Here is a 16,050-nt window from a genome sequence, read left to right as displayed (position 1 = left end):
GCTGATTTGGGGAGAATTCATATCAGATAAGAAATTCTGGGGAAATCCCTCCCCGCCACCTGCTGACTCAGCTGGCGAATAATTCTGAATAACATTATGTACAATATTTTCACTTCTGCATCATCATCATCTTACTTGCTGGCATCAATAAGTCTTAACTTACAGTTCCAGTTATCAGGTTACACGTTGACTCGTTCACCATTTTTTCATTTACAATTTACCCATTTTTCCCCTTTACTGCGTGTCACTTAGTGTTTACTGCTTACCATTAACCAATTTAGAAACGAATAAATGTATCACTCAGACTCAAACCATTCCCTATTAAAGAAACTACTCCCTTAAGGGCAATTAATGTATTACATGTAGGGGGGAAAAAATAAGAAAACTGCAAACTGGAGGTGACTGCAGTCAAAGTATGAAAATTGCGGTATGTAACAAAAACGCTGCTGTATAACGATATAAACTGCTCTCGAAAAAGAAGGAGCTACTGCAGTTGTGCAAGCAAGGCTAACAGATTACTTTAAACACAGAGTATGGAAAAATTTGCATAGCACTGGGGAATAAAAGAAATCAAAGCGAAGTGGTGGCTCGTTGGAATACTCACAGAAATCAGTGCATCCATGGACGTTCACTATATTAAATGATTATAAACATCAATCACCATTTGGATCTGCTTAAAAAGGATAGTTACATTGTACTTGAATGTATGGACTGGACATTGTGCTTCTAGCAATAGAAAAGACGTTTGCAGAATTTAAAACCAACAGAATAACTACTTTCAACAATCATTGGTTATCTCAAACATAAAACGTAACTCTTATGTATGATTTTTTTAGAAATTCAGCGAAGATAATATTTTTCGCATCATATTATAGTAGTGATCAACTGTCTATATTTATTTTTTGGCAATTTTATTTATGTGATTATAGGACTAGAAACTATAGTGCTACATATACTTCCATTCACCTTTTTAGGATCTGTTAAACTATGTTGGTAAGTATACTTCCATTTTCCTGTTATACAAACGAGGGAATGTGTTCCAGCTTCACACCTGACACTAGTGTTACTTCACGACAAACAGAACCTGGTTTTTGTAGCAGTTTTCATACAACTGGTACAGCGTACTGCCAAAACATGTCTGCTACATAAGTAGTAAAACAACTAATTTAGTGGTAAGTATGCTTCCACACTACACAAGAAGAAATTAGTTTTGTAATAAGTATACTTCCCATGTTCCATGGAAAAGTTACTCTGGTGGTCCTACAGGTGTTTAAAACATCGTTACTTGGTTGTATGTATACCTTTCATGTCCCATCAATGGCACGAGATATATGTCACAACAAACTGAAAATACAGATGTTGCAACAGATATCAAGGAGCACAAACGTTGTACGATGTATACCCTTGTGTATGGTAAAGAAACACATTTGCTGATAAGTGTACTCCCCACGCCCCATGAAATTGTTAAGAGTTCTATATGGAAAATCTGCAAGAATTTGTAAGAGAAGAGTTGGTTATGTGCAACCAAGAATACATGAACAGCTTTAGCAGTAATGTGATACAGGTAATAAAATTCCCAAATACTCTCACCTTGGAGAATTGCAAGGCGGAATGGGGCTTCTCAATAAGGCTGTATGAAAGATAGTTCATGTGAAAAAATTATATGTGTATTAGAATTCGGAAAAGCGTTCTTCGGTTTTTTTACGTTACGCAGGGTAAGAATTAAATGATTTGGATGCAGATTTAAATTATAAGCTACAAATTAAGCTGCCTGTTATTAAAACTTCACCCAAAGAACATAAGGAAAGAGCTGTTTTCTGTGTGTAAATATATATGCAAGATAATAATAATAATCATAACAATGAAAATTTTTGTGCAAGAGCATTTGTTTTCTTATTTGTTATCCTGCCAAAAAGGCTAAAAAATAAAAGTCTGCTATTTATGGTAACCTGCTGACATCTTTTGAATGGGGAAAGGGAATAGTTGGATTCCCTTGTAAAGTAGTTAAAGTATAGTAACCCTCGCTATTTATCTACATGAGCTCGATACTTGCTATATCACCGATAGAACCAAGACTGGGTAAGGTGATAATAGTGAGAGGGAAACATGTTTCAATGGCTCCACCTTCCCACTTTTTGTCGCTGTTTGATTTATCAGCTGGTTCAACTGGCTCTGAGCACTATGGGACTTAACTGCTATGGTCATCAGTCTCTTAGAACTTAGAACTACTTAAACCTAACTAACCTAAGGACATCACACACATCCATGCCCGAGGCAGGATTCGAACCTGCGACCATAGCGGTCGCGCGGTTCCAGACTGTAGCGCCTAGAACCGCTCGGCCACACCGGCTGGCCTGATTTATCAGCAAAGAGTATTTGTTTTTGACGGACATTCTGAACATATTCCTCAGCAAGATGAATTCCAAGCATGGGAAGGAGTATGGATGAATGGTGAACTAGCTGAAACTGGTTTTTGCAAGCGTATGATGTTCCTGGTGTATAAGATTGTTTATTACGCTAATTGTTTTAGACATGTGCCAATTGGGCTGGAAGTTAGATCACCATTAGCGCTCATGTGTTCTTTGCAATGTTATGGAACCATTATGTATGCATTTTGACGAAGTTAATACATGGTACCAATACCAAACTACAATCGTCTACTTATGTGTAATCCATTTCATTAGTGACATTTATTGAGATGACTGTATTTTAATAAGTTACACAGACAATTTAGATGCAACTCTATTTAATTTGAGGGGTTCATTGCACTTGCAGAGCGTGGCACAACAATCGTACTTTGTGGATTAACAAGATGTGATACTTAACCTAAACATTTTTATTAGTAGTAACGATTTGCAAGCAGTTTGTAATTTATTTTTAGATCTTATAGAACGTTTAACGTATAACACTAGTACAATGTGTATTTTGTGTTTGAAATCTTACATATTTTGAGAAATAACAGAATTTTATTTTCTTGCACTTCGAAGTTTCGTTTCCAATCAGAGATCTGTAATTATACTTGTATACAACCTGTGTGTGTTTTGTACTCTATTAATGATAATTTGATTGTGGTGGAAAAGATTTTATTTTCAAACTATAGATCTTCTGTTTCTGTCTTGCACCATTATCTTTGGTGGTGTTTCACCTTTGTCTTCTGCCAGCACTATACTTGGTCGCATTTAGATGTATGTAATCATTGGAAAATTTCTATTTCCTTATTTCGAAAGTATCATACTTAAGTGGTACATAGCAATAAAATCGTTAAAACACCTTCTTCCTCCTTCCTAGAATGGCATTAGCTCAGTGTTTCTCTTTTGGCTATGCTATGTGTATTAGTGTTATATTTCTACATCGAATATTTTTATTACATGTGTATACTATTCAGTAGCTTTTTACAGGAAATACTGTTTGTGAAACATTTATAGAGCCTTGGCACCATGGTTACAATTGGTAAATATATTTGAAAGCCGTAACGTCGACTAGCCCCAATTATTTGTAATGAAAAGCAATAATTGCCAATCAATACCATCAATTATATTCTTCTAGTATAGAACATGATAGATTATCTTCTTCCCCCTCTAAATTGTTGCTTACTCAAGTGAAAAATTACTGGAAAACTCACAAAATCGTGAAGGAATGATAGTTCTTACTATTAACAATCAATAATTACCCTCAGATCGAAATGACTACACACTTTGAGCATTTTAGATGTGGCGATACCATTACAACACTTGTCGAGCATGACAGAGAAATTTTGATATGGATATATTTGAGAGTGCATTGTGTCTTGCATTAAGAGTAGGTCTAAACAATGGGATTAATTAAACTTTCGCGCGCGCGCGCGCGCTCGTGTGTGTGTGTGTGTGTGTGTGTGTGAGAGAGAGAGAGAGAGAGAGAGAGAGAGAAAGAGATAGAGAGAGATTTGTTTCATCTGTACATATAAAGAAAACTGCTGATTTTTGCAACACATTGAGTTTTTGCGCAGATCTGAGTTAACTCGTATTTGAGCAGATTTTTTCAGATAGGTATTCGTCTCATGTAAAAAGAATCTGAGGTCACTGATAACATTGTCTGCTAGACATTTATCTAGAAAATGAGGGTTCCGGTATAAGCACATGGGGGCAAGCCTCAGATTACTTCTGCTTCTGTGGAAAATAACATCGTTATTTTGAGGACCTGTTGTGCCTTAGACCTTATACAGCGCAACAATCGAATTATGAACGCTGCCATGTACTGACAAGCAATGTCTATTACTTGTAACAGACAATTTGATACCTCATGAGTTTCTTCTTATTTCGAACGAAGACATTCGTCGTGTTTAGTTTTTCCGATGTGTGTAAACCTTTGTGAAATAAATGTGAAGCAATCGAATTGCTTTTGATATCATTTTGGTACCTAGTTAACCCTATGTGACTTGAATATAAATTAACCAAGTCCATCTGCCATACTTATCTGTGAGGTTCATAATTTCTTATGACAATTGCATGACGCAAATTTTCGTTTCAAGGGGAAATAGCTTCAAATCAGCCTGCAAGCCATGGAATATATTCCTTTATTTAGTTTTTATTACCTAATAGCGAAATATGAAAATTTGTGGCGGACTGGGAGACGTACCTGGCGCGATGGGTACTAAATCTATACTTAACACAGCTGATTTCAAGGAATTCTCAGTCAGAGAACTATTTCGAAGTATTTCTTACAGCTGTGGATCGTCAGCAGTGGCTGTTTGTTTTGTTTTCAACAGTGATGCTCAGGCATCTGGCAACCCTTGCATTGAATCAATACACGTAGTTGCAGCTTATATAGTTCCTCCCCCATAGTAAGAGATTTCTTTCGTCTGTACATTTAAAGAAAACTGCTAATTTTTGCAACACATTGAGTTCTTGCGTAGATCTGAGTTAATATTCGAGCAGAGTTTTTCAGATAGCTATCTGCGTCATGTAAAAAGAATCTGAGGTTATTTTAACATTGTCTGTCAGACATTAATCTAGAAAATGAAGAGAAAGGGTCCCAGTATAAGCATATGGGAGCAAGCCGCAGATTACTTCTGCTTATTTCGTTGATTCTCCATTTAAAATAACACGTCGCGTTCTCCGTACCAACAAATCTTTAGTCCAGTAACAAATTTTATTTTACATCCCATATGATCGTTCTTTTGTCAGTAAACATTGACGTGATACGTCGTTGGGGCACTTAGGTGTGTAATATTTTAATTCCGAAAGGAAGTAGGATTTCCTTGCCGACTGCATCTGCATCAAGGATATATTTAATGTGCACACTACTTTTCTCTTCAATTCTTCATTAATGTATGTTTTCAGTCTACTCTAATATCCAGAATTTATCTCATGGAGACAAAATGATGTTCTGACAAATAGAGAGGTACAGTAAAAGAAGAACTGTGAGTCACTGAGGAGCATTGCAAGGTGACGTGGAGCGCAGCGATGCTGACTCCTAGGACTTACTGAAGACGATGACGAAGGTCATCTTGACGGTCTTGACCTTGGCCTTGGGGATGATGCCGCGCGAGCTGGCGCGCCGGCCGTCCGCCTCGTCATCGCGGGACTTCCCCGACGACAGCCGGCTGTGGCTGTGCTGGTGCAGCAGCTGGTGCGGTCGGCAGCTTCCTGCAGGGACACAACACGTGCTGTACTGTAATGTTGCGCAGCTGACACAGAGAACAAATAATACAGTGTAACTGGGATGCATCCGTCCGTGCTTTATTAAGTGATGGGACAACAGCTGATATGCCTGTAAGAAATGTTAAGACCACCGTAAACTGTAATTTCAACTCCAGTGTATTGTCTACCGGTTTCAGCGATACAATACGTCAACGTCAGGATTTCTACACCAGATACGGCTGAATGTATTATGTGACAATAACTAGACGTCCCCCAAGCTCCAGGTTGTGTGCAAACGCAATGTGAACGGAAGCTGGCACGAAGTCCGGTTATTTTCACATGTGACATACGTACTGTTGTCACTGAGGAAATGCAGCTGCTATGTGGTACAGAGAGCCTAATGATGGCATATTGTAACGCTGAAACCGGTAGCCTATAAATTACAGATGAAATTGCAGGTGACCCTGTTCTTGACTTTTTTTTTACAGATAATACGGTATTAAAACAATTGCTGCTATTTTCACTACCTTCATCAAATCTGGACGTACTTGTCACAGAGTTATCCGCTATCCTTATTTTTACAAAATTAACTGTTTTTATTTCAAAATGACCGTCTTCGGGCGCCAGCCGGTGTGGCCGAGCGGTTCTAGGCGCTACAGTCTGGGACCGCACGACCGCTACGGTCGTAGGTTCGAATCCTGCCTCGGGCATGGATGTGTGTGATGTTCTTAGGTTAAGTAGTTCTAAGTTCTAGGGGACGATGACCTCAGCAGTTGAGTCCCGTAGTGCTCAGACCCAATTTTGTTTTCGGGCAGTGGTGCCCACCTTTAGATCCGTAAAGCAACAAATAAATTACAATTGGGCTATAATCAATGTTTACGAAGCTTAATAATTTTCCCAATTTAATTACAATAGAAAGTTCTACAATGTACCAACTCAATTTTAATTTATTGGCCGTTCAAAAATCTGAAAATTGGCGACAGTACCCGGAACTGGACATTTTGAAATTAAAAAAAAAAAACGGATATCTGCAGGCAGACAGCTTATGTTGTATTTTTCACTACACCAATAAATATCGTTTATTCGCTTTGCCATTATTTTTCAGTGAAAAAAGCTGTATTAACTGCCGTTTCCTAATATCAATCTATTTTCAAACAACATATATACATCCTAAGGCTTATATCGAGGAATCGACGTATTACGCGTCCAAAAGTGCAAGGTTTAACGGTTTTGGTGTATCACGCATATGCTAAGATCTGTCAAATTTCAAACATGAGGTTAGTTTATTTGGAGACAACAGTTCCATCAAAGTAATGTGGCACATCAAAGATGTAATTTGGTGGAATATGGGATAAACTCAACTTTGCGAGACATGCTGCGCTGTGATCACGGGATAAGTCTATGGGCTATCCGACGGAACGACCGAGAAATACGTTTTGTCATTTCCAGTTGGCTGTACGGAGCACGTCCTTATGAGGAAACATTGCTTTTCCTGGCCTCTGGTTGGCTAGTTTTTGTGAACAGAAACTACAGGATGGCCTGACACGAAGCGTTGTCTTCAGTCCGGGGGTTAACGTGCTTGCAGAATGACCCACGTAATGCGAGAGGAAGTTTCACGCTATTTCAGCTGTGGGTGATGGAAAAAAATGGGGCCCGGGTGCGGAGGCTCTTTTACGGCAATGTAGTGGTCAGGTATTACTGACATTTACCGTGTACGCTTGTACTTGTGCTTCTTAGTCTGAAAGATTAATGCTGGAGCTAATGAAATGCTTGTCAAGTAAACGTAAGGCTTGAGTTAGGGCTGAAGTTTCGCTTATATTTGTGAGGCGAGATTAGACATGCTTTACATGTCTCGCTTGACCTTATAATAATTTATTGGAATTATTGCGCTTCACCTTAAAAGACTGATCTTATCACTTTTCTGCACGAGATTTAAAAGTTGTGCAGAAAGCGCTACTGTCAGTCTCTTCTTGCGTATGTTCTACCGCTAGCTTATGGAAGTATGCCTGTTTTAGGAAACGGATTGTATTATATTCAAAGGTATATTATGTAGTTTGTTTGTGATGTAATGAAAGCGGACGTCAATAGCGCCACTGGTCGTTAAGAGATGCTCAGCATTTGTGAAACGTACGACGTAAAGAGTACTGTGAATTCGACGGGCCAAATTGCCTTTCTACCAGCAGGTCATTTTTTGTAAACTTTGTTATTTTCTGATGAGTGGTTTTGTATTTTATTAATAGAAATGAACAGGCTTACCTTTCGGAATTTTTACGTTTAAGTTTTATGCTTCTTGATTTGAAAAAAAAATGGCTCTGTATACTATGGGATTTAACATCTGCGGTCATCAGTCCCCTAGAACTTGGAACTACTTAAACCTGACTAACCTAAGGACATCACACACATCGATGCCCGAGGCAGGATTCGAACCTGCGACTGTAGCGGTCGCGCGGCTCCAGACTGAAGCACCTAGAACCGCTCGGCCACAACGGCCGGCTCTTGATTTGAAACTAGTGTTGCTTTACACTGGAATTAACATTTGGGGAACTTGTTTTAAAGCTATTAAGACATTGTGGAAGTTTCTCTGAGTTTTGGCATGATATACATTTTTAGAGTTATTGGCCAGTAGCTCTGAATTGTACTGTTTCACTTCTTGGCTTGATATTTTATGAGCAACGATTTTCAGTTTTGAAGAATGTATAGGTGTGTGTTAATTTTGGAGGGGTATTAGTTATTTGGAGTGAATATACTATCTTACATGCATCTTAGATAAAAGGGATACCATGTGTGAATATCAGATAATTTTGATTGTGCTGCTGTCCTATCTCTCCAATCAGCCACGGCAGTTTGAGTGGGGTAATTAAATTAACTACGGTAGACACGTAAGAGGAAATGAGCCGTGTGCATGCAGGGCAGAAATGACAAAATGTCAGTGAATGCGTGATTACTGATCAACTATCGAGGCCAGTTCCGAGTGAATGTTGAAAATCGTGACAGTCGACAGTATATTTTCGATATGTCCACTTATCAGTTGCGGAACGTAATTACGGCGTACCGCTCACAGCACCTTTACGAGAGCCACTGTGTGAGTTGTAAACAGCGCAGCGCGTGTAAACAGAAGTTCGCCGTCAGTGGCGGTGGTCACGCAGCGCGCCGCTGTGTGCATTACTGGCGCCCGGACAGCTGTGACGGGACAGCGCATCCATCAGAGGGCCGCCGGCTGTCGGACGTCCTCCCGTCGAGACATCTCTCAGCGACGGCGGCGGGCCATCAGGGCGGCGCGCGGCTATAAGTGCCGTCATCAACTGGGTCAAGCACCGGCCGGCCGACGGCAGCCTGCTCATCATCACAGATGGCTGGGAGGCGCTGTCTGTGCTGCTTCGTTTCCTTTGTATAATGCCAACATACTAATATACCGGCTGATCAAAACGTCTGTATAAACTTGAAAACTGAATAAATCGCGGAATAATGTAGATAGAGAGGTACAAATTGACACACATGCTTGGAATGACATGGGGTTTCATTAGAACCAAAAATATACAATCGTTCCAAAAATGGCCGACAGATCTGATCAGAATAGCAATAATTAGCATAACAAAGTAAGACAAAGCAAAGATGATGTTCTTTACAGGAAATGCTCAAAATGTCCACCATCATTCCTCAACAATAGTTGCAGTCGAGGAATAATTTTGTGAACAGCACTGTAAAGCATGTCGGGAGTTATGGTGAGGGATTGGGGTCGGATGTTGTCTTCCAGCATCCCTAGAGATGTCGGTCGATCACGATACACTTGCGACTTCAGGTAACCCCAAACCCAATAATCGCACGGACTGAGGTCTGGGGACCTGGAAGACCAAGCATGACGAAAGTGGCGGCTGAGCACACGATCATCACCAAATGACGCGCGCAAGAGATCTTTCACGCGTCTGCCAATACTTTGTTTTTTTTGTTTTTTTTTTCTTTGTTCTAATAAAACCCCATGTCATTCTAAGCATGTGTGTCAATTTTTACCTCTCTATCTACATTATTCCGCGGTTTATTAAGTTTTCAAATTTATACTGACTTTTTGATCGCCCGGTACAAAGCATCTTGCAAAATAATACTTTTTTTCTTTGAGTCATCAGTCTTCTGACTAGTTTGATACGGCCAGCCACGAATTCTTTTCCTGTACCAACCTGTGCAACCTACGTCCTTAAATATTTTCTGCATCTATTTCAGTCTCTCTCATGTACTACAGATTTTAGCCCGTACTGCTCCCTCTGTTACAACGGAAGTTACTCCCTGGTGTTTTATTAGCTAATCAGTCACCCACTCTCTTCTTCTTGCCAGTGTTTTCCACGTGCCGCGCGGGCTAGCCGCGGTCTGAGGCGCCTTGTCGTGGCCCGTGCGGCTCCCCGCGTCAGGGGTTCCAGTCCTTCCTCGGGCATGGGTTTGTGTGTGTTTTCCAGATTAGATTAGTACTTGTGCCATAGATCATGAATACGACACTTCGTAATGATGTGGAACGTGTCAGGTTAACAAAAGGTGTCTATACAAGATATTACATTACACAAAATATTACATGACACTTAAATTTTTAATTTTTTTTTGGTGGTTGGGGAAATTACCCACTTACTATACCCAAATATTCATCTAATGAGTAGAAGGAGTTGCCATTAAGAAATTACTTTAATTTCCTTTTAAATGCTATATGGCAATGTGATGCTATTAGGTAAGTGACCAAAGACTTTTGTGGCAGCATAATTTACTACCTTCTGAGCCAAAGTTATATATATATATATATATATATATATATATATATATATATATACACTCCTGGAAATTGAAATAAGAACACCGTGAATTCATTGTCCCAGGAAGGGGAAACTTTATTGACACATTCCTGGGGTCAGATACATCACATGATCACACTGACAGAACTACAGGCACATAAACACAGGCAACAGAGCATGCACAATGTCGGCACTAGTACAGTGTATATCCACCTTTCGCAGCAATGCAGGCTGCTATTCTCCCATGGAGACGATCGTAGAGATGCTGGATGTAGTCCTGTGGAACGGCTTGCCATGCCATTTCCACCTGGCGCCTCAGTTGGACCAGCGTTCGTGCTGGACGTGCAGACCGCATGAGACGACGCTTCATCCAGTCCCAAACATGCTCAATGGGGGACAGATCCGGAGATCTTGCTGGCCAGGGTAGTTGACTTACACCTTCTAGAGCACGTTGGGTGGCACGGGATACATGCGGACGTGCATTGTCCTGTTGGAACAGCAAGTTCCCTTGCTGGTCTAGGAATGGTAGAACGATGGGTTCGATGACGGTTTGGATGTACCGTGCACTATTCAGTGTCCCCTCGACGATCACCAGTGGTGTACGGCCAGTGTAGGAGATCGCTCCCCACACCATGATGCCGGGTGTTGGCCCTGTGTGCCTCGGTCGTATGCAGTCCTGATTGTGGCGCTCACCTGCACGGCGCCAAACACGCATACGACCATCATTGGCACCAAGGCAGAAGCGACTCTCATCGCTGAAGACGACACGTCTCCATTCGTCCCTCCATTCACGCCTGTCGCGACACCACTGGAGGCGGGCTGCACGATGTTGGGGCGTGAGCGGAAGACGGCCTAACGGTGTGCGGGACCGTAGCCGAGCTTCATGGAGACGGTTGCGAATGGTCCTCGCCGATACCCCAGGAGCAACAGTGTCCCTAATTTGCTGGGAAGTGGCGGTGCGGTCCCCTACGGCACTGCGTAGGATCCTACGGTCTTGGCGTGCATCCGTGCGTCGCTGCGGTCCGGTCCCAGGTCGACGGGCACGTGCACCTTCCGCCGACCACTGGCGACAACATCGATGTACTGTGGAGACCTCACGCCCCACGTGTTGAGCAATTCGGCGGTACGTCCACCCGGCCTCCCGCATGCCCACTATATGCCCTCGCTCAAAGTCCGTCAACTGCACATACGGTTCACGTCCACGCTGTCGCGGCATGCTACCAGTGTTAAAGACTGCGATGGAGCTCCGTATGCCACGGCAAACTGGCTGACACTGACGGCGGTGGTGCACAAATGCTGCGCAGCTAGCGCCATTCGACGGCCAACACCGCGGTTCCTGGTGTGTCCGCTGTGACATGCGTGTGATCATTGCTTGTACAGCCCTCTCGCAGTGTCCGGAGCAAGTATGGTGGGTCTGACACACCGGTGTCAATGTGTTCTTTTTTCCATTTCCAGGAGTGTATATATATGAGGTAAAAAGGTAAGGCCAAACTTTCAGGAAACATTCCTCACACACAAACAAAGAAAATATGTTAAGTGGACATGTGTCCGGAAACGCTTACTTTCAATGTTAGAACTCATTTTATTACTTCTCTTCAAATCACATTAATCATGGATTGGAAACACACAGCAACAGAACGTACCAGCGTGACTTCAAACATTTTGTTACAGGAAATGTTCAAAATGTCCTCCGTTAGCGAGGATACATGCATCCACCCTCCGTCGCATGGAATCCCTGATGCGGTGATGCAGCCCTGGAGAATGGCGTATTGTATCACAGCCGTCCACAATATGAGCACGAAGAGTCTCTACATTTGGTACCGGGGTTGCGTAGACAAGAGCTTTCAAAGGCCCCTATAAATGAAAGTCAAGAGGGTTGAGGTCAGGAGAGCGTGGAGGCCATGGAATTGGTCCGCCTCTACCAATCCATCTGTCACCGAATCTGTTGTTGAGAAACGTACGAACACTTCAACTGAAATGTGCAGGAGCTCCACCATGCATGAATCACATGTTGTGTCGTACTTGTAAAGGCACATGTTCTAGCAACACTGGTAGAGTATCCCGTATGAGATCATGATAACGTGCTCCATTGAGCGTAGGTGGAAGAACATGGGGCCCAATCAAGACATCACCAACAATGCCTGCCCAAACGTTCACAGAAAATCTGTGTTGATGACGTGATTGCACAATTGCGTGTGGATTCTCGTCAGCCCACACATGTTGATTGTGAAAATTTACAATTTGATCACGTTGGAATGAAGCCTCATCCGTAAAGAGAACATTTGCACTGAAATGAGGATTGACACATTGTTGGATGAATCATTCGCAGAAGTGTACCCGTGGAGGCCAATCGGCTGCTCATAGTGCCTGCACACGCTGTACATGGTACGGAAACAGCTGGTTCTCCCCTAGTACTCTCCATACAGTGACGTGGTCAACGTTACCTTGTACAGCAGCAACTTCTCTGATGCTGACATTAGGGTTATAGTAGATAGTATTTGGGGTCACCGCCCCACCCCACCCCAATCTCAAAAACATCGATAAAATAACTCGGAAAATAGAGGTAAATGCAATATTTTTGTTCCTAAAAATGAAATACAATACAAAAACAGTAAATTTACTATAAAAACGGCATATAAAACACAACTAATAAAGACGAACGGTACAAAGATAACTTCAATGCCACTGTCTCAAAAACATCGATAAATTAGTACAGAAAGTGGATGTAAATGCAATATTCTGTAAGTAATAATGAAGTACCAGTATTTACTATAAAAACTGTATATAAAAAACGACTAATAATGAAATTTAGTACACAAATATTTGTCTACAATTTGTAATGTCCATATGGTAATGTATCTATTTTATTTTCCAGAACATGTCTTTTGTCATCGTGAGGACTCAATGCTTTTTTGTTTATTTCGACTCTGTAGATTTCATGTTTTTCACTTTGAATCATATTAATTCTTCTGTACTGTTCTCTGTTGTTAAACAAACAATCTTTATAATCTTCTAAGCTTATTTTATTTTTAACAACACATTTCTTAACTCCTTTAGATTTTTTTTCTATTTTATCGCCAACCTTATAAGCATACATTTTTGCTCTTAAACCACAGAATTCTTCAATTATTTTTCCATTGCATTCATCTTTCATTTTTCCTAAAACTTTCTTGTTTACTTGTGGAATATTATAAATATTATTTGTTGGATAGTCACTTGTATCAAAGTAGTCAATCATCGATATCATGTCTTCATAGAAATCATCTGTTTTTATATTGTAGATATAACTATCTGTATCTTGGTAACACCACTCAATATTTTCACCATATTTTGGTTTCATTATTCTATAGTGAAAATCATACATCAGTTCTTTAGATAAATCGAGTATACTCATTCCAACATAGATTGGTTTATTAAATACGATTTTTGTTTTATTCATATGAATGGCAACAAGATTTTCATTAAATATAGTTCTTTGTTTGAAGTTTGGTTTAGCTATTAATTTATCACATTTTTCACCATCTGAAACTAACTTTATATCTACTCTGTTTCTTATATTTTCCATTGTCTTGCCAAATACTGAATTATTCATCAGTTTGTAGAAATCTTTTTCGAAATCGTTCTTCGATTGCATTCTCATTTGAGTATTTAAATCTATATATTTTTTCAACCAATCAGATTGGTTAAATTTCAATACTCTGTGTATTTTTGTTATTTTCATTCCTAGAGATAAATATTGTTTGAGATTTCTGTAGTGAACTACATAATTACTCTTGTCATTTAGAGTAGTCAACAGTTTGCTTTCTTTAGTGTTAGGTACAATTTTATTCTCAGGAGCTAAAGGTAAATCTTTATGTAAATCATGTAATTCTTTTGGATATTCTAGATCTACTTCGAAAATATATCCGATTTTAGCAGTATCTGAAATTCCACGTATTTTTGTACAATCAAAATTATTTGGTTCATCCCATTAAAATTCGCCATATGGTAAATATTGACTCATAGCATAGCCATATAAATTGTTTGCATCTAAATATGCCAAATAATTTGATACCTTTTAACATCATAATCTTTCATATATTTATTATTTGCTTTAACATATCTTTTACAGCATTGAGATATACCACCTCTAATTCCTTTTTCAACCATCAAAATCATATCATAATCATGTAATAATTCAAGTGGTTGTTTAGTCATTTTTAACATTGCATCCCAAGATAAACCAGGAGCAGTAAAATACCAAGATGGATCTAAACTGTATGCTTTAATACAAGTTTTTCTAAAATTTTCAAACACATCAGCCAATAACAATACATCAGTTTTAAGATACAGATCATGATATTCACCAAGATTTTTTATGTTGAATTTTTCCCAAACTAATTTGGCATGTTTATAATCTTCATCACTTATTTCACAGTCATTCAGTTTATTGTAAAATTCTTCTTTTTGTGGAAGTTGTGTTTCTTCAAATTTATTCCAAGAATCCATGTAATCATAAGGATAAACACCTTTTCTAATCACTAGATTGTATAACTCTTCTGAGAAAAATTTTCTAATGTTTTTCATTTGACCCTTTTTCAAATTTGATGAAAGTTTGTCAAGTGAAGAAGCCATAAATCTAAATGTGTCAATAAATCTCATTTTCAATGTTTCTGTCTTTTTTCCAAAACTAATATATCTGTCTTCATTATTTGGTATTAAATCTATTTCTTTATTATCATAACCCAGTTCTTTTACAAACAAATGAGAATCATACCCCGATAAATTATGTAAATAAATCGGTACAAAACTTGGATGCTGTAGCTGTAAATTACAATTATTACATAATGGATTTATATATTTTCCTGTTAAATGATCATGATGACGAACTTTATTATTTTTCTTTGAGTAATGACACCTACACAATGTACAGACTTTAGATTTATCATGAGTTGATTGTTCTTCAGGTGTTAATGATTCCATTTCTTCAATTTCAGAATAAATACTTCCAATTTCTTCAACTTCTTGTTTGATAAATTCAACAAATTTTTCATGACAATTTGGTCCTCTATAAACAACAGGATCTTTATAATGTCCATTTATATATTTTATATAATAACAGAAACCACTTGGTTCATGTTTTTGATATTTCATTGTATATGAATTTTCTGGATTAGGTTGACAATTATCCATCTTCAATAGTAAACTTTCAAAATCAGCATAGATAACAAATGGAACTGTCTGTGTATGTTGATAATTTTTGAAATGGATATAGGAGCCTTTTTGTGGCATTTCCACTCTTAATGGTTTGTTAACCAAACAGTTTTTGGTATGATTATCTAATTTTTCTTTAGTATTGAAATGTAGTAAACACATATCACAAATAAGTTTTGATTCTTTATGTTTTGAGATTTGGGCTGAAATAAGTCGAGATAAATCTTTAATCCAACAATAATGTGAGATTTCATTATTTTTAAAATATAATAAATTTACATGTTTTTCCTTCTTACTTTTTGTAATTTTTAATGGATACACTTGGTATTTTTCATCAAATGAGTAAACATTAATAGATATATTCAGTTTAGGTTCAATTTTCGGAATATTATCAATTTCAACAGGATACGAAATATTAGGTAATTTTTCTTCAAGCTGTATCACAAATTCTTTATAATTACTTGTTCTAT

The 16,050-nt window shown here is 39.0% G+C and overlaps 1 protein-coding gene across 1 annotated transcript in view; it reads right to left on the bottom strand.

Annotated features, from left to right (window-relative positions):
- Positions 1–16,050, bottom strand: part of LOC126234468 (cardioacceleratory peptide receptor-like) — a 311,883-nt gene that overhangs the window by 20,430 nt on the left and 275,403 nt on the right. The window contains exon 6 of the mRNA XM_049943159.1: positions 5,463–5,624. Within this exon, the coding sequence (XP_049799116.1) occupies positions 5,463–5,624 (162 nt within the window). The remainder of the gene's footprint in view (positions 1–5,462; positions 5,625–16,050) is intronic.

Source organism: Schistocerca nitens, chromosome 2 (assembly GCF_023898315.1).
Source record: "Schistocerca nitens isolate TAMUIC-IGC-003100 chromosome 2, iqSchNite1.1, whole genome shotgun sequence".
Classification (NCBI taxonomy): domain Eukaryota; kingdom Metazoa; phylum Arthropoda; class Insecta; order Orthoptera; family Acrididae; genus Schistocerca; species Schistocerca nitens.
Note: the sequence above shows the minus strand (reverse complement) of the source record. Positions and strands in the feature narration are given on the sequence as shown.